This window comes from Crocodylus porosus, unplaced genomic scaffold, assembly GCF_001723895.1.
Source record: "Crocodylus porosus isolate Cpor-Errol unplaced genomic scaffold, CroPor_comp1, whole genome shotgun sequence".
NCBI classification, from domain to species: Eukaryota; Metazoa; Chordata; order Crocodylia; family Crocodylidae; genus Crocodylus; species Crocodylus porosus.
Window position 1 is genome coordinate 6,984,944 of NW_017728923.1, and position 20,663 is coordinate 7,005,606.

Below are 20,663 nucleotides of genomic sequence, written 5' to 3' on the forward strand. Positions count from 1 at the left end.
CTTCCTCCCGGCTGCCCCCGCGGCGCCCCCGCCCCATTGGCTGCCCGGTTCCACGTGACGAATAGTGCCACCGCCTCGACGCGTGCGTGGAGGAGGGCTTTGGGCCCCCAGAGCTCCCGCCCCAAGGCAGCCGGGTCCTGGAAACGCGAGCTCCCCTCCCCCGGCCTACAGCAACCGCTGCATCCTGTCCCCCGGTGAGGAAGGCGGAGGCCGGACAGGATAGGTTTGTCAGAGGTACAGATGGCAGCACGGTCGGAGCAGCCGACACTAGTGCGACACGAGCAAGTGATGAAGTAGGGAACTGCCACAGAAGCAGGGATTTAGGAGAGGCAGCAATGAAAGAAACTTAAGTTAACACACAGGTACTCACGAGGGAAAAGCTGAGGTAATAGATGAGGCAGATAAAAGCCCCTTTTGGGGGGGAAAAAATGATCTGGATTTGTTGAAGCTCAGTCACTTCAATGAGAGCTCATCATTCATCACAGGAAAATGCATGTTTAAATCATCTTTGCACAGCACATCTCCAACAAATCTAAATTAGTTTTCAGGAGAAAATACCAATGGAGTTTCAGTATGACTCTCAGTGACTTAAGTTATTAGAAATACTATTGCACCTTAAAGGGAGCAATACAGTTTCCTCTAAAATGAGGAAACAAATCAGGTACCAATGCCTACACTACACAGCATGAACAGTGCGCTTCCAAACATAGTGCTAATGTGCCCTACTCATAACGTAAGCCTCTCTCCAGATCCAGCAGGCTAATTCATGCATTTTATTTAGAGTTTTAGAACTACAATCTTTGCACGTGAAAAGGAAAATTTATTCTGATGGAATTCCTCTAAAATAATATCCCAGGGCAACATGAGCAATTTTGTACATGCCATCCTGAAAGATTTCATTATGGTGATGTCATATGTAAAATTTTAGTTTTACCAGAGGATTTTAAGCAGTGGTTCTCAACCTCTTATTCCAAGACATTTTTTAGCTACTTCCATTTCCTGTAATTCTCCAAAGGTGGCTCAGCCGCAATCAGTGCAACATGCGACTAGGAGAACTGACAGGATCTTAGCGTGGACAGAATGAGGACTGCAAACAACCGTTAGTAGCAAAATAGTAACTAGGGATCCTGGGTTTCTCCAATTAAAACCCCCATAATCCATCACCCCCTCACAGCCCCCCCACCCCTGCTGGCCCCCAGCTGCCAGGTCCACAGAGTCAGGTCCACAGGCCCCTGCAGCAGGTGGCTGGAGTGGAGTGGAGCAGAGCAGAGCAGAGTCTTGCTTCCTCTCCCCCATGGGTGGCATGAGCAGAGCCCATGGCGGAGTGGGGGGAAAAGAGGGGGAAGTGTATTTCCCCTTCCTCCTCACCCCACGGGCTCTGCTCAGGGCTGCCCTCCATGGACTTGGGCTCCCTGCCCTGCTCCTGGGGCCCAGCAGATGAGACCCAGTGCAGCAGGGCAGAGATGTTTGGTGCTACCACTGCAAGCCAAACACCACCATGGTGAGGCACCTCCTGCCTGCTTGGTAGCAGCAGCAGACCTAGCATGGACATGTGCCTTCCACTGCTACCAGGTGGGCAGATGGCACCTTGTTTGCTATGGCAGTGCTTGGCTTGTGGCAGCAACACCAAGCTTCCCCTCCCAGCCCTGCTCTGTCCTGCTGCGTCAGGTCCTGCCCACTGGGCTGCAGAGGCCCTGGGGGGAGGAAAGGCAGCAGGGGGCCCAAGCTTGCAGGCAGCCCCCATCCACCCCCACCCTGTACACAACTCTGGTTGGCATGAGCCTCCCAGCCCCCCTTCTCCAGCCTGCAAGGGGAAACCCAGTTTCCTGAATTTTTCTTTAAAGGACAAAATCTGTGTTTTACTGTATTTTCCTGTAGTGAATGGAAAACCCAGATCCCCGATAACTCATACATGGAGCACTACTAGTATAAGCTCTCTCATTGTTTCTTCCTCAGGAGCCGAGATCAGTATCTAAAAACTGTATTGTGCAAGTATCTTCTGTACAATAAGAGGATGAAGACCGTTCATGTAACAACAGATGCTGGCTACTCCTTACCCTAGAGCTACTCCTTGCCCTTTAAAGATTTCATAGATTTTTTGGGGTTGGAAGGGACCTCAGTAGATCACAGAGCCTGACATCCTGCCCTGGGCAGGAAAGAGTGCTGGGGTCAGATGAGCCCAGCCAGGTCTTTGTCCACTCTTCTCTTGAAGACCTCCAAGGTAGGGGAAGACCACCACCGCACTTGAAAGGTCATTCCAGATTCCGGGAATCCTTATCATGAAGAACTTCTTCCTGATGTCTAGTCTAAATCTGCTGTCAGTTTGTGGCCATTGTTTCTAGTAACTCCAAGGGGAGCTCTGGTAAACAGAGTAAAAACAGAGTATCTGCAAAACCTTTGCTGCACTACCCCACCAACGAATTTGTAGATGGCCACTAGATCACCTCTCAGCCTTCTCTTATGGAGGCTAAAGAGATCCAGGTCCCTCAAATCTCTCCTCATAGGACCTTACCTGCATGCCCTTAACCATGTGAATGGCCCTCCCCTGGACCCTCAAGGTTATCCACATCTCTCCAAGTGCGGTTCTCAAAACTGGATGCAGTACTCCAGCTGCAGCCATACCAATACCGCATAGAGGGGAAGTATCACCTCCTTAGACCTGTTTGTGATGCACCTGTTAATGCATGATAGAGTGTGGTTAGCGCTGTTGATCACTTTGTCACATTGTTGACTCATATTCATTTTTGAGTCAACTATGAATCGAGATCCCTTTCCTCTGCTGTGCTCCTTAGAAGGTCATCTCCCAATCTGCAAGTGTGTTGGCAATCCCTTCTCCCTAGGTGCCATACTTGCACTTATCTTTGTTAAACTGCATCCTATTTTGTTCTGTCCACTTCTCTAGCCTGTCCAAATCCACCTGAATCCATTCCCTACCCTCCATTGTGTTTACTTTGCCCCATAATTTGGTGTCATCTGTGAATCTGGACAGTGTGCTCGCTCTCCATGCCCTCGTCCAAGTCACTGATGAAGATATTAAACAGCACTGGTCTAAGGTCCGAGCCTTGGATAAAAATGGTCTCCTCCATCAAACCAGTATTTCATCAGGTACTTCATGGTTTTGAAGGGAGATCAATAGATATTTCACATTTGATGATCACTATGAAAATACTTCACATTTAATCAACATTAGCATTATGAAAAATGCAGCAAGTAATTCCAAAATATAGGAAACAAGGGGTTTTTGTTTGTTTTTAACTCCTCCAAGCAGCAGTTGACAGTATTGTGATATTTAGAGACTGGCATCATCTTGGTACTCACCCAGAACCACCTCTCAAGCACTGACCAAGAACAGAGGGTATAAGTTCTTTTCCTGTTTGTTCTGTATGGGAAATATTTATAAATGAAACCAGTTAAATTTGAAATTAAACTATACTGCTTCAAAGCCCCAACAGCAGAGAACTTCAAGGCACTTTAAGTTTTTTTGTATGCTAAAACTGAGTTTCTCAAATAAATGACATACTAACAGGGAAAGCTTATAAAAGAGGGAGCAAACTTCAAAAGAAATCCAAGTTTTAATTAAAAAATAAATAAAATTAAGAACCTATCTTTGAGCACAAGTTTGAGAAACAAGATGCAGGGAACTGAAAAATCAAAATTACAAAAACAGATAGCATCCCCAAACACAGAGAGCTATCACTATCTCCACTTTTACTTTTATGTAACCTCTTAAAATATGCTGTAATGAACATCAATAATTTTTTTCATACTCCATTGTGCATAGTAGTTTTTTAGTTTCAGGACTAAAATAATTACACAAACAGGATCTTTTAACCTACTTGGAGCTTCCACAGATGAAGATTCTTTTCTTACTAGGAAAAAATAGATAAACATCAGGCTTTATCTTGAATCTGAGTGTATTTTAAGTGCCAAACCACAGCCCCCATGTTTGTCCTGTGCTTCAAGTGGGCACAACTACCAATAGATGGTTATGCATATCATGCTTTTCTCTGATCAGTAGCATAGCATCTGAAACTTACTACAAAGACAGCTCCCTTCTTAAAGCCAAAGGGAGTTAGAGAACTGCACTCATTTCATTTTGCTAGAAGGCACCACAACTCTTGATGGGATATATTTTGTATTCTATTGCAGCAATCAGACAATACTGTTTATGAAAACCACTTGAGCAGCTGCAAATAGTTTAGCTGTAGCAGATTTACTATACAGTGTGCATTTGCTTCATTTTAGCCAGTCAGCATTAGTTAAACTCTACCAGATCTGATCTCTACATTTCACAAGCATATAGATTTGAATTTGCGAAACAGGACATTTTAGAGACCCTAGAACAAGAGACTGTGGCAAAGGGCATACATTCTCTTTCTTATAAAGGCCTAATGAGCTGGATTTTGTAAACATTTAAGAGAAAGTGGGAAGCAAAGGTTCATTTTACAATTTTCTCTTTAATGTTTCCCTGTGACAGGAAGCGCAAATTTTTTTTCTATCTTGTGCTTCTGAAGCAGACAGCTGTAATTTCAAAAATATACAGTGTACACACCCCTCTGTAGGTATAGATACAAACATTTACAAAGATAAATAGCATATGAATTATTTTCTTTTTGGCCCTCTCAAAAAGAAACAAGAGGTGCTGGTCTCACCAGTCAGACGTGTGTGCTACTCAAGTACCAGACTAAGGAATACAGTGGTATTGTTCATTAAAAAGGAAGTTAAATCAGCATTTAAAAATCCCATATATTCTAGGGGACTCATTTTTTTTTTCTTTCCTTCAACTAACATGGGTTAATAAAGAAACTGCCTTTGTTTAAGATAAGTGCTGCCTACCACTCTGCCTTGCTTTTATTCCTGTAGAAAAACATCTTCTAGATAATCAAACTGCACTAAATTAAAAAAGAAGAAAAATATAATTCCTAAAACATTTGGCTTCCTCTGTAAGGCTTCCCCAGTCAAGGAAAAATGGGTCCATGTTATAGTTTAAGTGAGATTCTTTAGCGAATGGGCCTGTATGGAAATGTCATTCCAGGTATGAACGTCTGTACAGGATGGGCAGGAAGCGCTGGGTGTGCTGGATGTGCAGGCAATGCAGGGTGTGCTGCATGAGCAGGATAGCCCAATGGAGGAGTGTGGATGTGAGGATAAAATCCTGGTGGCAGAGCCCCATGAGTTGGCTGTTGTACTGGACCCGAGATTACCAGCTGGAGCAGGCTGCAAAAAGAAGATTCAGAGAGATGCAGCTATTACTTCAACCTTGAATTAGCCAAAACAGAAATAGTCTGTCAAGTGATCCCATACAAGACAAGGAGAGCCACTGCAAAGCCTTGTTAGCACACAGCAACATTTAAAGGAGAGAGGGCAGCAACTATGTTATTAGAGCTTCAGGCAGATTGATATCTTTGGAGCCGAGTAAAGACAGTGCTATTTTTCAGATAAGCACTGTTCACAATAACTAATAGTTAAGTACTTTCAAAATGTTGTTCCATAGCTAGATCATCAAGAGGGAAAGAGTGCCAGTCACCACCTCTTTAAAGCACAGGTGCTCCATGAAGCTCTACAGGACTTCTTGCTGTCTTCCAAATCCCTATATTAAAATAAAGGCTTTTCCCCTCCCAATTAACAGAGAGCATCCTGGTTCTAATTAGAACTGATACTTGGAAAACTTGTCTACAGGTATTTATGCATCTAGCTCCCAATTCATTATACTGATTTTTCACAAGAAGTTGAGACTAATAGACTACAGATGGGAGATGGGTGAGCTACATGTCAGGTTGTATATTTGTGCAAACATATGTATGCTTGTCTAAAACTAGATTGTATATTTGAAGGCATACAGTCATGTAAAACCTGCACAAAAACAATATTTATTTATTACCATTTATCACTTGTACATAAACTCCAGCAATTTAGATTAACAAATGTTGTAGGATGCATGTGTAGAGTTTTTTTTCCATATTTATACAGGTTTTTTTTTTTGGTTTTTTTTTTTTTTTACATCTTGGAGCCTAGAAAGTGAGAGTGATGGATTTCAGCCTCAGGACTTTCCTGCACCAAGATGATGATGCAGATTTTTCAGGGAGCAGGAATGTGCTGGGCGTTGTTTCTGGTTTTTCTTAAACTGAAAAAAACAGGTCACAGAAACACTTTTATTGGCTTCTCCAATTTATGGCTACAATGTGGCCTGCATCTCACGTCTATAAGTAAATTGTGTGTCCTTGAGCATTGCAGATCATTTTAATTCCCAGGCAACAACACTACTTTAAAACCTGGAAACTTAATTCAAGTGCAAATACTCATGATGAGGCATCAGCATCACAGGGGTCAAATACTGCACATCTTACAGGTTTTTGCAGAGGCATTTTTATCTGAACATTTTTCTAATTTTCACCTTTAAAATTTCTTTCCACCCTTTATTTCCCCAACTGTTGCAACATCATCCTAATCAAGCAACCTGGCAATCATACTGATCTTCAGATAAAGTTACAAAATTTCTCAAGAACATGGGCTTGTGCCACTCCTTCCCTTCTTCCCAGCCAACAAAGCAGGCTGAGAGTGCACAGTTCCCAAGGATATTCTTACAACAGTGATTTCACCCTAGTACAGACATACCTGACCTAGCTTCAACCTAGGTAACCTATGTACTAGCAGCAGGCTAGCTGTCAGCAGCCTAAACCTTCATGCAGGCTTCAAAAACTATCCGGCAAACAGGATAGATTCACCTGTACTGAATTCCTGGACTACTACTGGTAGCCATTTAGCTAGTCTTAGACTAGCAATTTATGTTTGCACTACAGCTCTGTAGGTGTGGCAGGGAGGGGCAGTGCTCTGGGGAGGTTCAGTCCTACTGAGAGGGGAAACAGCTTTCACTCCAGCAGAAAACAGCTTCTTCATCTTAATGATATCTGATTTTATCCAATTTAAGTTTAGTCCTCATTTCCACTGACTACAGCAGGGAGGTGGGGGGAGGAAGAGGGGAGAGGAGAGGACAGATAAAGGGGGTGAGGATTTTCCCCCTGCTAGCATAAGAGGCTGCCAAGGTTTTATTTATGTTTATGAAAATAAAACAGGATTAAAATAAGAAAAAGAGTCAGCCAGGGCTCATTTTTAACTATAAACAAATATTTAGGTGAACATTTTCACACCCAGATACCCAAAAAGTTATCTTAGACACCTGAATAGACCTGGCTAAATTTTCAGCTATGAAAGTCTACTTACAGGCACTCAGGTTTGAACTTTCTGACTATTATCAGGGACCCCCTACACCTCCCAGAAATTACATGGGGATTACCATGAGAATGAACAGTACCATTACGTTTTTGGTTAGGGCACAATACATGGGAATCAGTGATGGGGCAGAATTTTTTGGATGCTTTCATATCTGTCCCCCCCCCCCAAATCTCATTTATCTAACTGTTGTAAAGCAGGCTATGATCCTCCAAGCTTACCTCTGCAGGTGGAGCCCTACTGACTCAGGATATATTTGTGGGGGGGGGTTAGAAGGAAGGGAAGGAGAGGAGGGGTAAGGATCTGTGCATGCTAATCAGCCTGTGTAAATGGGGATTTTCTGAGTCCAAGGTCAAAAGAAGCCTTAGGATCATCTAATTTGAACTCCTTTAGAGAATGTGCCTTTACTTTTTACTAAGCTACTCGGTTAGTAGCCCAATACCTTGTTTGCCCAATAACTTGTTTTCTGGAAGACATACTTTAGTCAAGCACACGCATACTGTAAACTTTTCATGACAAATGTCCTGATGTATATCTTGACACACACCTAGAGATGCTTTAACATTTATATTAGACTAAACAGAGCTTTAGGAAAAGGGCCTTACTTGTTGTGTGGTAGCCTGGAGCACACAGTTCTCAAATCGTCTGAAACAGAAGAGAAGACAAACAGAATAGATTTGAAATAAATTGTTATTTGTAGCCCAATTCTCCCTTCCAGAGGCAAGGAACTTTTGTGATATCTTTTAATGAACCACATGTATAGTTAGGATAGCTGTGGACACTCAGGTCACCTGGTGCCCCAAAGCTTGTCCAACAGCTTTTCAAACTATTCAACTGGTACAGGAAATGACATCACAAAATATCCTTACCTCTCGTATACTTCCTGGAGTATCACAACTACAACACTCCAACCCTACCATCTCCTTTCTAGGAAGGTCTCATAAAATACTAAATCAAAAGATGTAAATGAAAAAACTTATTAGGAACATTTCATCATACCACTTTACACATCGTTCTTGCACAGCTGATGAATACCACAGGTCCCAGCATGCAAGACTCCATCTTGAGCAAAACAATTCTCAAAATACAAAAAAAACTCTGCATCTACTCCAGATCAGAAGAAAACAGCATATTTTAGGGAATGGATTGGGCAATCTACAACACCAAAGTCTAGAAATTGCACTATAAAAAAAGAAAAAGGAAATTGACAAAAAACTATGCAACCTACCTCTAGTGCACAGCAAAGCCCCTGATGCCATGGCCACCTGCAGCGCCTGAGCCAACCTGTCCAGAGCCAGTTCAATCTCTTTGGAGGCATTGAGTGGATTGAGTTCATCAGACAGTCTGTTTATTTCCTCCACAAGTGGAACCACATGGTCAAAGGGCACTAGCCCCAGGCGGCCATAAAGGTTTTTCTCTGTTAAGTGCACCTGAAGCATCATGAGAACTTGTAAGACACTTAGATGCAGTTTGGAATACAGCTGGTGACAGTCTCTATCATCTCCTGTGGCTAACTCCTTGGCAGATTTACTGGCGAGGTGACCATTTGAGACAAAAGCCTTCTTTTTCCTCTTGTAAGCTAAGGGGGCCTTCACACACCAGCGGATCAATCCAGTGAGTGGGGTGAGCTCTAAAAATCCTATTGGTAAGTTGGCTGCAATAGGAGTGTTTAAGAAGGTGATGAGTATCAAGCGGGGGTCCTCAAAGATCCAGGAGACTATCATCTCAAGCAGTTCTGAAGGGGGGATGAGGTCATCTGAAAAAACAAACCAAAAAAACCCAACTGCTCAACAAATTGAGGGGGGGCAGCCTGGAGAAAGCAAGTTTAGTCCCTTCCTACATCAGCCTGGGCTCAGCCTCTGCAGAAATCCTTATGCAGCTGCCTTTTTGAGCAAGTGAGTGAGAGCACAGGCGCAAACGCAAGAATTGCAATTATTGGACCAACTATGTGGTTAAGCTCATCTAACTTTATCTTTCAAATGCAAGATATTGAGACCTGAGGAAGAATGTCTTGCATTTGAAAACTTGTCTAACTTTATCCCAAGTACACAGTTAGTCCAATAAAAAGATATCACTGTAAGAAATCCTTGTTTCTTGCATAATTTCTAAATCACCAGAGCTACAACATCGCTCTTACAGTACCTTTTTTGATACCGTCTTCTAAAATCCCTTTCACATTGCTTCAAATCAGACACTCCTTCACCTTTAGGAAGTCAAGGCCAAAAGGCTAATCATGCTATCCTCCTTCACTGACTCTATAACCAGCACTGAATCTAATGCAAGATACTGCCTAAACTGAATCTCTCTCTCAAACATGCTGCTCTCTTATTACCCAAATTTCTCCAGCCTCACCTGTCCACTTATATTACAGTCTTGGTAACCACTGTGTCTTGCCACAGGAGTTCAGGAGGAGCAAAAAAAGAGTGAAGATCTCCCCTTTCACCTGCACTATTTTGAAACACTTCCCCTGCTCCTTTTCACTCTGCTAATCACTTTCTGGCTTGAGAGGCACATTGCCAGAACAGCTTAATATTATGATAACCACTTTACCTCTCAAATATTTCCAAAATATGCATATGGTTATGATTTCAGAGACACATCAACAGCAGTAAATTGCTGTGATATACATGCTGGCAGCTAGCACTACACCAACAGGAGTGAAGAATGCATCAAGATATGGATCAGTGGTTTCTTAAAGCACGTCCCGTTTGTTGCTATTGTCCCACTCCAGCCTGCAGGTCACAGACACTTAAAAAAATAAATAATTAAATAAAGGGTTTTATTCCACTGAAAGTACTAGACTGAGAGTCCTTTAGCTACTGGGCAACTGAAGCATAGGTAACAGCAGCTTAGGTCTGCCCATTCTGGAAGCTGGCAGCTCTAATAGAAATACTGCACTTGATTTCAGGCTCCTTCAGTCCTTGTCCTTTGTTGAGGTCACTTACCACTGGCAGAGCTACATCCCACTTTCTACCTTTACTCCTTCAGAGTGCAGGCACTGCATCCAGTATATTAAAATCAAGGTGCATCTACCAGTAATTCTACAGTGATGAGTGCCAGAATGCCAACAGATAGCTAAGCAAGTGAATGTGGCAGCATCAGTAGTGTGCACTACATTGCAGCCTACATGCAGCTTACCTGAAGAAAGGTCATAGAGGGCTGTGACTGATGTTATAAACTGGCAGCAGAAGCGAGGACTGACATTGAATATTTGTTTCAGCGTTTGAATGGAACCTGGCACCAAATTACAGTAGTCATCAACTAAGGCCCGGGCTAGCCTCACACAGTATACTGCAGGTGTCCGCTGTAAGAGAGTTGCAACAGCAGGGGGTGAAAAGTCCATAAAACCAATGCACAAGAAATTTTAGTGAGATGCCGAGTATTTCGCTAAGGCTCAATTATAGGAACATACTTATTGGCCAATACATTTTTTTGTTCGTTTTGTGGGGCTCTGTGTGGCCCGCCATCCAGGGGGGTGGCTTGGAGCTAGATGGAGAGCCACAAGAAGCCTGACATGCCAGCATTGGGCCCCACTGGGCTCTGGCACTGCTCCCGCCCACCAAGATTTGGCCTGATGGGTCCAGAACTACTACATCAGGATTGGGCCTTGGGGCCTAGCATTGCCCCCTCTTGGCCCTGTGCACTGGGATCAGGTACCTGATCTCAGTATATATACAGGCCCTGGGGCTCCCCATGGATCTAGAAATTTGGCAGCAGGAGAGCAGATGACATGGCACTGCGGGCCAGATCTGGCCTGCAGGCCAGGGGTTGAGCACCCCAATCTAGTAGATTAAGGTAATTCAATGCAACATTTAAAAAGAGCCTTCAACTCATAATCTACTCTCTTGCCAGAGACGAGTTAAAAACAGCATTCAAAGGTTCTCACTGCCCACATTCCCCTGCAAATTTGCAATTTTGGCATTTATACCTTCCTGGTTTTTTTAATAATTCTTTCTTTCCCTCTTAAAGTACAAGAGAGGTAATTAGCTGTGTTAATCTGAAGACAGGCAGGAGGCATGGTAGATTTCCACTTTATAGACTAACTAAATTAGAGATAATTATAGCAAAAACTTTCATGAGCCCAAATTCACTTCATCAGATGCTGTGAAAGCATATACACAGAGCAGCGCAGAAAATGGGAAGAGCAGTTTGAATATAAAAGACAGGCAAGAAGGAAGAAGAGGGGGGCAGTGTTGGGAGAGGCAAACAGAACAACAGTTCCATTCAAACAGGGATAAAATGAATATTCCCAGACCCTGCCCAAAATGTGTTTAAAATTTGAGAATACAAGTGAATAAGGAAAATCATCCTTCCAACACCTTTGTACCTGGCAAAACTGGCATGCTTCTGATACAAAGTGTGATGTTCACCACCTCTGCTCTGTCTTTTTGCTCCCTGCATGTAAGTTATCTAATATTATTATCCGGGCACAGCAATGTTCTCAACCTGCTGGTGTCCAAGTCTTTCCAGCTGCAGTCCCCATCCACATTCCGTCTTAAGGGGCACTGATGTTGCAGATCACACAAGTCCAATAAGAAAGCCAGAGCCCCCATGGATTTCTCAAGGTAACAAGACCAGGGTAATGAGACCTCTGGAGGTTCTCAGGAGAGAGAGCAAGTAGGGAGCATAAAAGACTTATGGATGGAAGGAAGAAGGAAGATTACCAGGACAAAGTCCCCACCACATCCTTTTAGCATCACAGTTTCAATGAGTAAAAGTCTCCTGCAAACAACATATCATTCCTTCCTGTTCCTATAGGTCTCATGGAACCTGTATGGAAAAGCAGCATCCCTGGGACCTCAATAGAAGAGGGAAATGTCTCTATTCTGCACTTTTCCCAAAGCCCAGTCTCACACCTCTTCCCAGATGTGGAGGAAAGCCCAATCTGTACACCTGGATTGGGCAGGAATAAAGACATGGCCCACATTCTACAGGCGTAAGTCAGAGCAGGGCTCCCCCACACAGATGTTAAGAGATTCACAGGAGTTGGAGGGGCAGGGGAGAGGGCACCTGGATGCTGAGGAAGCAAGACTGTTTCCCACACAAACCCTCAAGGAGGCAAAGCGGTGGAGAATGTCTCTTACTATACTGCCTTGCTGTCTCTCCTAAACTCCATAGGTGTCATCAAGAGAAGGTTCTGTAGGTATTTGAAGAGCAGGTCCCAGTTCTGTGAGTCAAGTCCTAGAGTCCCACTTAGTTTCAACCCACTGTTCACATTAGCTACTTGGCAGCACTTCACCAGCAAGCACGTATTGTTTTGCTTACTAACCCTGGAGACTACTCTATTAATTAAGAAGCTTTACCTGAAGCCAGGATGCAGCACATTCCAGAACAGGAATTCTACACACCGCCACTGCCATGGAAACCAGTTTTCCTAATAAGGTCATCCTGTTGTCATCCGCTTTGTTTCCTTGAGGGCTGAAGAGAGATGAGAAAATGATCTGCCGAACAGAATCCTTTGTCTGCTCTTGGAAATAATTGCACATGATTTCAAGGAGCTGAAGCTCTTGAAGTGAATTCAGCCTCTGGAAACAAGGAAGCCACAAAGTACATTAGGATTTACTCTATTAACATGTCTAGAAACAGAAAGCACTGCTTTCCCTTTCACAGTTCAGTCTCCTACTCATGGCTAAATCCAACCATACACCTGAAGCAGTTTCATGGAGAACAGGGTATAGCAACATGTGGACTAGCTCTAGAATAAATCTTAGTTTTTTGCTGAAAGAACTGGACACAAGCAGTGGAGTTTTCAAGCAGTAGCAGACATTGCACCTTCCCAGACTTTACCACCCAATATTAGGGACCTCTGGAATTCATATTGGAAGTGTGGGGCACGGCAGCTTCTTTAAATTTTGCAGTTTCCCCTGCATGCCCCATCCACTGCTAACTGGTGGAAGGGCCCCATCACTTGCTGCTCATGATCTGTGCCTGATGGTGTGGAGGGGAAAACTGCAGCTGCGGTTTCAGGTGTGAGAAACAGCCTGCCCCCCCCAATCAAGTTCGAGGGGACGTGGTGGGGAACCCCAAAATTAAAGCCGCCACTGCACTGTGCCCTCCCAGCATGAATTCCGGAGCGCCCTACTTATGGGTAGCCTGGACCTTCCCACTTCTGGTATTTTTTTTTTTTTTTTTAGTACAATGTGCAAATGCCTGGCTCCTAAGCAAAAGTTGTATTTACTTGCCAATTCAAAATGGTTATTGATTATATTTTATAGGAAACGTCAAACAGGTACTGTTATCAAGGCAAAGGATAAAGTCTGCAAGAAGATCAGAGCAAAAAATACAAAAGAGAAACAAAACCAGAAATACAAAACAAGACACCCTACCATAGTTCCTTTCACTCATGTTCCCTGTGCACTTTTTCTAATTCCACAACTAAACCACCATAGGCAGGTCCTTGCACCCCCATGGGGCCCCCAAAACTCTGGGGCTCTTGATAGATATGAGTTTCCAGCTATGCTGGTCAGATTGCAGAGTCAGGATGCCAAATTTTAAAGTGCTCTGAAGCAGGAAGAGGCTTGACATTTGTGCCTAGCACAGAACCACGCACACTGTTGGTACTGAATAATAATGGACAAAACTGCTATGGAGAAGTGCTTAAAGAAAACTGGCATAACAGCAACTGCTGTGGGTAAGCCTCCTTGACTGACACTACCTGTGAAGGGGAGCAGGAATCCAACTACAGGCAGCTAGAGATGCTGAGGGGATTCCTTGTACTTTCCTGTGCAAACCCCTCTACTGAAACCCCTTAAAAGGTTCTCAGCTAACCAAAGCAAGCAGCTCTTGGGGTGCAGGTACAGAGCAGCCTCAGGGGTCTGTCTGCCCAAAGTGCATTTCCCAGTCCCTGCAGCCCTGCCACTTACCTTAGGCTGGGAATTGCGTTCCTTTGGGACCTGAAATATAAACTCTTCCAGCAACTCGATGGGACCTTTGTCTACGATGGGAAGCGGGGCACTCTGCAGCTGGCTGCTGAAGTAGATGTCCAGGTGATACAGCACTTCTTTGGCGGCGCTGAGGGCGTCCCTGCGGAGCAGGGAGTGGCGGATGTCGCTCATCGTGCAACTGCAGCAGACGGGAGGGGGTGTTAGCGCTAGGGGAACCCCCCGCCCGCTCCGCGCGTCCCTGGCCTAGCCCGGCCCCCGGGGCCGCAGCCCTAAGGGCGAGGGGCCGGCAGGAGCGGCCCGCAGCAGCCCGAGGATGCGGCGGGCCGGGCACAGCTCCCAGAAGCGTCGCCCGCCCCCAGGACCCCGCGCGGCTCAGCGCAGACCCGGCCGGGGAGCGCTTTGCCCCGGGGCAGCAGAAGCGCGGCCAGGCCCAACTCCCCCGGCCGAGGTTGGCTCGGCTCGGCCCACCGCGCCCCGGATCCGGCTGCCCCGGCCCCACCTGCCGCGGAGCCGCTCAGGCGGGCATGGCCAGCAGCGGCGCAGCCTCCGGGCCCAGGGCGGTGCCAGACGAGCAGGCGACACGGCGGCCCGCAGCGGCCAAAAAGCGCCCGCGCGCGGCTCTCCGGCGGCAGCGCCACCTGCAGGCTGAGGGGCGGGAGCGGGCGGAGGCCGCTGCGTGGCCGGAGTTGTGGGCCAAGCCTTCAGTATAAATCCGAGCGGAGCTGCTGTTGTGAAGCTGTTCACTGCGGCCACGTGCGGCGGTGCGGGACGCAACTCGCCTTCCCCTGGCCTGGACATGCTCATTCCCACTTCCGACCTGTGCCCGCGCTGGTTAGACTTCCCTGGGGAATTCCCGGGACGGGACTGCAGCCTTCAACATCTGCCTGGCAGTAGTGCAGAAAAGGGGCCAGGATATAGTCCACCAGTACGGTTCTTGGGTCTGTCTGGTTTTCTTCAGATATCTCTGCCTCCTACAGGAATGATCTTTGTGTGGCTATTGAAACGTGACCTGGGTAGCTGGTAAGGTGCTAGAGTGGCAAGCTGGCAACTCTGTCTGTTTGGGGTCCAACATCCTTTCTTGCAATGACTCTTGTCGTGATATTTACTCTGCTCCCATTTCCTGACACTCAGCTCTTCTGTTGCCTCAGGAAGACGTTAAGATGTTAGCATTTCTTGGAGTGAGGATGCAACTGCTGCCAGAGTGACCCTGCCTAGAACTGAAGTCAGACTATCTCCTTTTAAAATTGGCGCAATGTTAGCATGCTTCCAGTTTTATAGAAAATGCATGCCAGCAGGTTGGAGAGATCTTTTGTTAGTTCTTTTAGGGCTCAAGACCTGCTTATTTAAAATGTCTATTCCTTGTTTGACATCCCTTACCATATGAGGATGAAGAAGTAAATAAAGGATATTTGCTAAGAGACTGTAAGGTACCCCTTCATGTAATACAAGTACATCAGTGGTGCTCAAATTTTTGGCCTCACAGCCAGATGAGTGGTACAGGGCTGGTGTGCAGGCTGGATTGCACCCAACATACCAGGATCAGTCCCACATGCCTGGATTGGGCCCTGCACTGCTTCCAACTGCTTCCGTGTGCTGGGATAGGACCCTGGGATAGGACCTCTGCCTAATCTTGTGTGCTGGAAATGGGGCCCAGAGCCCCATACTACCTCTGTCTGGCCCCACAGGTCATGATCATGCCCCACACCACCCTGCTTGCCTGATCCAGTGCATAGGGCTGGACTTCAGGGCTCCCTATGTATCCATGAGCAGCACTGTGGGCTGGATGACAATGCAGGAGTTGCATGTGGCCTGGGGGTTGAGCAGCCGGGGAAAGTGGGAGAGTACTGCAGGGAGCAGGAAAACACAGGAGAGGGTGGAAAGGGATGATTGATATGCAGCCTCTAGTACTGCAAGAAATAACATGACACTTTGGTTGAGATTCATTGGCCTACACTAGGGTGCACAACTATTTGGGCCTGTGGGCTACATAGGGAGTTTTGGCGAGTTGTCACAGGGTGAGCCAGCACACCTCTTCTCCCACACAGCTCACCAAAACTCTAAATGGCCCCCACATACAGCCAGGCAGTACGGATGGGGCTGTGGACAGGTGAGGAGCAGCATCTGGGAGTGGGACGGGCAAGTAGGGCTGGGGCTGGAATCAGGATTGCAGGGAGGTGACAGCATGGGGCCAGAGCAGAGCTGCAAATCACTGCCCACATGTCCCTGTGATGAGCATCAGTTCTAAGTGCAGGGAGTAGATTGTGGCTTTGCTCTGGGCTCTGGCCCCATGCTATCACTGCCCTGTGATCCCGAGGTCTCCATGGAGACTGGCTGGGACTCATGTGGGCAGAGCACACAGCCAGGTGGACAGGATGGGGCACAGGTGGGCAGGGAGCTGTGTCTAGGGCCGGGTCAGGATTTTGGGGCAGTGCATGCCTCTGCCTGTAGAACTGGTGCCCATCAGAGGGGTGTGCAGGCAGTGGATAACAGCTCTGCCCTGGCCCCATACTTTCACTGCCCCGTGATCCTGATCTCTGGCCCTGGCCCTGCCCACCTGTCCCTCTCCTGAATGTGGCTCCCTTCCTGCCTGTGGCCCCATCCCAGCTGCCAGACCATGCACTCTGCCTATGTGGGTCCTGCACCCAGCAGCGGATGCAGAGCAGATGGGCCAGGGTGCCTGGGTAGTGGGGTTGGGTCTGGCAGCAGGAAGGAGTCATCACTGGGGCTGGCAGGAAAGAGAGTCTGACCACTGAGCTATCCCAGCCCCAGCCCTGCTGCACACTGGGACAGTGGGACCAACAGCATGAGCCACAGCATGGCCTGGGCTGTCCCCCACGCCTGGGCTGGGCAAGGCCAAGGGACCCACTGCAGACTGGACAAAATGCCTTGATAGGCTGAATCTAGCCCATGGGCTGTATTTTGTCCACCCCTAACCTATATCATTGCTAAGATTTCATAGAGTAGGGTCATTTTCATTGGCCTTCATTGGGGTCAGAAGGTTAGTAGGAAAGGCATTGGGGTCTCGGAGCTTCAATGAGATGGGAGTCCAAGACAGGTGGTTGTTCTTCAAGGAAATGATCCTCCAAGCTCAAAGGGTGTCAGTCCCAATGCACACCAAGGAGGGCAGAAGTACTAAGAAGCCCCCATGGCTCAGCAAAGGCATCAAGGGATGCCTAAGGGAAAAAAAGGAGGTGTACAAACAGTGGAAGCAAGGGGCTATCACCAAGGAGGATTGCAGGGAGGCTGTTAGGAAGGCCAAGGCAGAGACGGAGCTAGGGCAAGCGACCCGAAGTAAGGATAATAAAAAGTCCTTTTTCAAATAGATAGGAAGTAAGAAGAAGGGATCGGGTAATGTGGGGCCCCTACAGGATAGGCTTGGCAATCTGGTGATTGTGGCAAATGAAAAACCTGACCTCTTTAATGAATTCTTTGCCTCCATATTCCTGAACAGGGACCGGGACATCTCCCCGACAAGAACTGCAGATGGGGAAGCACTGCCATGCCTAGGGTCAGGAACGACCTAGTTGAGGAACTTTTGGAGGGGCTGGATGTGTTTAAATCAGTAGGTCCAGATACGCTTCACCTGAGGGTGCTGAGGCAATTGATGGGGGTCATACCAGGGCCCCTGGCGTGGCTCTGTGAGCACTCGTGGGGCACTGGCCAGGTACCAGAGGATTGGAAAAGGGCCAATGTGGTCCCCATTAACAAGAAGGGGAGAAAAGAGGACCCCAGCAATTATAGGCCAGTCAGTCTTACCTCAGTCCTTGGGAAGACCTTTGTAAGAAAATTATGAAGGAGCACATCTGCAAGGGCCCAGCAGGGGAGGTGATGCTCAGTGGCAACCAACATGGGTTCACTGAGGGTAGCTTCTGTCTGACTAACCTGGTTTCTTTTTATGATCAGATCACAAAGTCTCTGGACGAGGGTGTCGGGGTGGATGCCATCGTCCTGGAATTTAAGAAGGCCTTTGACACGGTTTCCCACCACATTCTCTTAAAAAAACTTTGTGACTGTGGCATTGATGCCTACAATTCACATGGGTGGCAAATTGGCTAGATGATCACTAGATGAACAGTCGGTGACATGCACAATTCCCATGACACAGTAAGTGTTCTATTTCAGGTGAAGCCTGGCCCCAGGGAAGTTCTAGTAAAGCCAACAGTTTCTGAAACTGATGTAGCTAGAAGTGGAACCCATTTAATGAATGAGCTTCAGTGCCATAACATTCAAGATTACTACTAAACTTTGCCTACTTGCAGATTTCTGGGCTGATGACTCCCTTATAAACTTCAAACACAAAGTTGAACTACAAGCAAAATCAAAGTTTATTCTCTCCTTGGTGAAGAATGGGCTTTGAGGTGAAAGCGCATCAGCCACACCCACTCCTACAAGGGCTGGATGTTGTGCTTTATTATTAAGAGCAAAAATACCACTGATATTGGTTTCCTGGCAGTAATATTGGTTTCCTGGCAGTAATTCCAAAACCTGTTACAGATTATGCGATGGTTTATACAGCCCATAAAAACCTTCAAAGCATTCTCTCTCAACTGAATCAGATATCCCTACCTGTCTTTTACGATGAGGGAGTCTTTCATATAATTGCAGATATAATAATGAACCGAGGTATAATAATAAAACCCATAAGAGTTTACAGACATTGTTCCAATGATGGGAAATTTTCATTGGACTGGAGTTGTCATGCACATTATTGGAAAATACCTCCTTGGGAGTGGTGCTCAGGGTGCTTTGGTGGAAAGTGGTATAGAATCAATTATGATAGGTAGTCATTATGTGAGGTCATTCAAGGGATTTCTGATCTTGTCAAAAGTCATGCAAAAACTGAAATGGGATTCCCTTGGGAAAATAACTCCCTCTGACAATTATTTTGTAGTACTAAAAAATGCACAGAAACTGGACATCTCTCACAGATAAGGATGCAAAGACATCTCAGGCCACCTATGAAAACCTTTTACTGCTGGTTAATGATCTCTGTGAAGATTACAAGGCTTTCAGCACTTCCTGTCAGGTGAAATCTGAAATGTGCAAATATTGGGATGGTTTTATTGGGCTAGTTCAGATGCTCAAAAATCTGGTAGCTGCCGATAGAGAAGGTGACTGGAAATCATATCTTCAACCTGGACAAGACTTCCTCCCTATGTTTACAGCAGCGTTTCCCAATCTTTTGGTTCTGGCAACACACTTACTGGGCCTCTCCCATCCTGTGGCACACCAGTCGAACGCAGAGCAGGGGCAGCGGCAGGGGTAGTGAGTGGTCAGGCACAGACCAGAGGGTACAGGGGCCAAGCAGCCAGGTGTGGAGCAGGAGGGGTGAGGGAGGCTAAGGTGGCACAACTGAATACAGCACGTGGATGCAAATAACTGGCTGGAGCCACACCCCAATCTGTCTGTGCGTCCATGGCAGCAGAAGGTGGGGGGGAGGGTGGCTCCAGCCAGCAGGAATATGGCTCCAGCTCAAAATTCTGCGGCACACCTGGACATGTGTGGCAGGGCACTTGGTGCCTGCCACTTTAAGAGTGGAGCCAAGCAGCCAGCTGGTGCTTGATTGTGGTGGCCATTTTAGACCTCTGACTGCCTATATAAAGAGAGCAGTTTGCTGCAGGCAGGCAGGCTAGGCAGTAATATTGCCTGGCTGCAAGGCTGCATGTAGCATCTTGGAGGTAAGGGCAGGAGCTGTAGGGGATGGTTTGGAGGCTTCTGGTCCTGGGCATGACCTAAAACTGCACCCTGCCAGGAGTGGTTGGCTTGGTGGGGCTCTCAGTGGTATGGGAGCCCCCAGGAAATGGCAGGCCAGTTATCACCCTGGTGAAAGGTGGGTAGTTGGGGCCAGGCATGGCTACAGCCATCTGAGTTCACCAGGGAGGGAAGCCATGTAGCCCTAGTGAGTGGGGGTAGAGATGAGGAGCCCCAGTGAGGGGAGTAGGCCAGGGTATGTTTCTGGGTGCCTGAGGCTATAGTTTTGGCCAGAGGCTGAGTAAAGGGGGCTCAGTCAGAGTGGGGGAGTCCTGACCCTGGTAAGTCCTCCATCCCTGGGAGGCTGAGTGATTGCCATTTTGTTTCTTTAATGTATAAGTGATTGCCTTGTTTTATAAGGTAGCTGAAAGGCTACTTTCATTCAGAGAACATGCAAAGGAGACTTATATGCAGTTTAGAGATGAATATTTCTTTAAGAGAACAAAAAAGCTTTCAGATACCATTAAGAAGGTAAAATGTCCAGGATTTGTTTCTGATGGTTTATGTTTTTCTACCAGTTTATCTCCAACTGCAGCATCAGAAAGGAAATCCTATTCTGCAGCTGAGAAAATCCTACACAGCAAAGGATCAAGGACAGTCTCTTAAGAACATACTGAAGTATAATCTATTACTGTCTAACACATTATTTGATGATTGTGGCCTTCTTACAAAACCAACCAAGTCAGTTCTTTTCATAGTTGGTGATCTGCTCAGGTCCCTTCTGACCCTACCAAGTCTGACCCCCTGCCATGGTAGGAAAAAGTACTAGGGTCAAATGACCCCAGCAAGGTGATTGTC

The 20,663-nt window shown here is 46.5% G+C and overlaps 1 protein-coding gene across 2 annotated transcripts; it reads right to left on the bottom strand.

The window, feature by feature from the left end:
- Positions 1 to 4,437: 4,437 nt before the first annotated feature.
- CUNH7orf26 (chromosome unknown C7orf26 homolog) lies at positions 4,438 to 14,699 on the bottom strand. Of its 2 annotated transcripts, XM_019540048.1 has the most exons (8): positions 14,614 to 14,699; positions 14,094 to 14,292; positions 12,534 to 12,755; positions 10,369 to 10,534; positions 8,459 to 8,986; positions 7,836 to 7,875; positions 5,528 to 5,590; positions 4,438 to 5,217 (listed from the first exon to the last, which is right to left on the bottom strand). In XM_019540048.1, exons 2-8 carry the CDS (start codon positions 14,283 to 14,285, stop codon positions 5,001 to 5,003), a joined length of 1,428 nt encoding a protein of 475 aa, XP_019395593.1. In that variant the 5' UTR covers positions 14,286 to 14,292; positions 14,614 to 14,699; the 3' UTR covers positions 4,438 to 5,000. The 2 variants fall into 2 exon arrangements, with proteins under 2 accessions (XP_019395593.1, XP_019395594.1); XM_019540049.1 differs by lacking the exon at positions 5,528 to 5,590.
- Between the last annotated feature and the right edge of the window lie 5,964 nt (positions 14,700 to 20,663).

What these genes read in the sequence shown, in the direction of transcription:
- CUNH7orf26 (XM_019540048.1), bottom strand. Translation starts at nt 14,285, where the DNA reads ATGAGCGACATCCGCCACTCCCTGCTCCGCAGGGACGCCCTCAGCGCC. An exon ending in GTGCTGCATCCTGGCTTCAG is followed by an intron (nt 10,535 to 12,533) that starts GTAAAGCTTCTT and finishes ACTCTCTTACAG; the next exon opens with CGGACACCTGCAGTATACTG. An exon ending in CCTCTATGACCTTTCTTCAG is followed by an intron (nt 8,987 to 10,368) that starts GTAAGCTGCATG and finishes TTGTTTTTTCAG; the next exon opens with ATGACCTCATCCCCCCTTCA.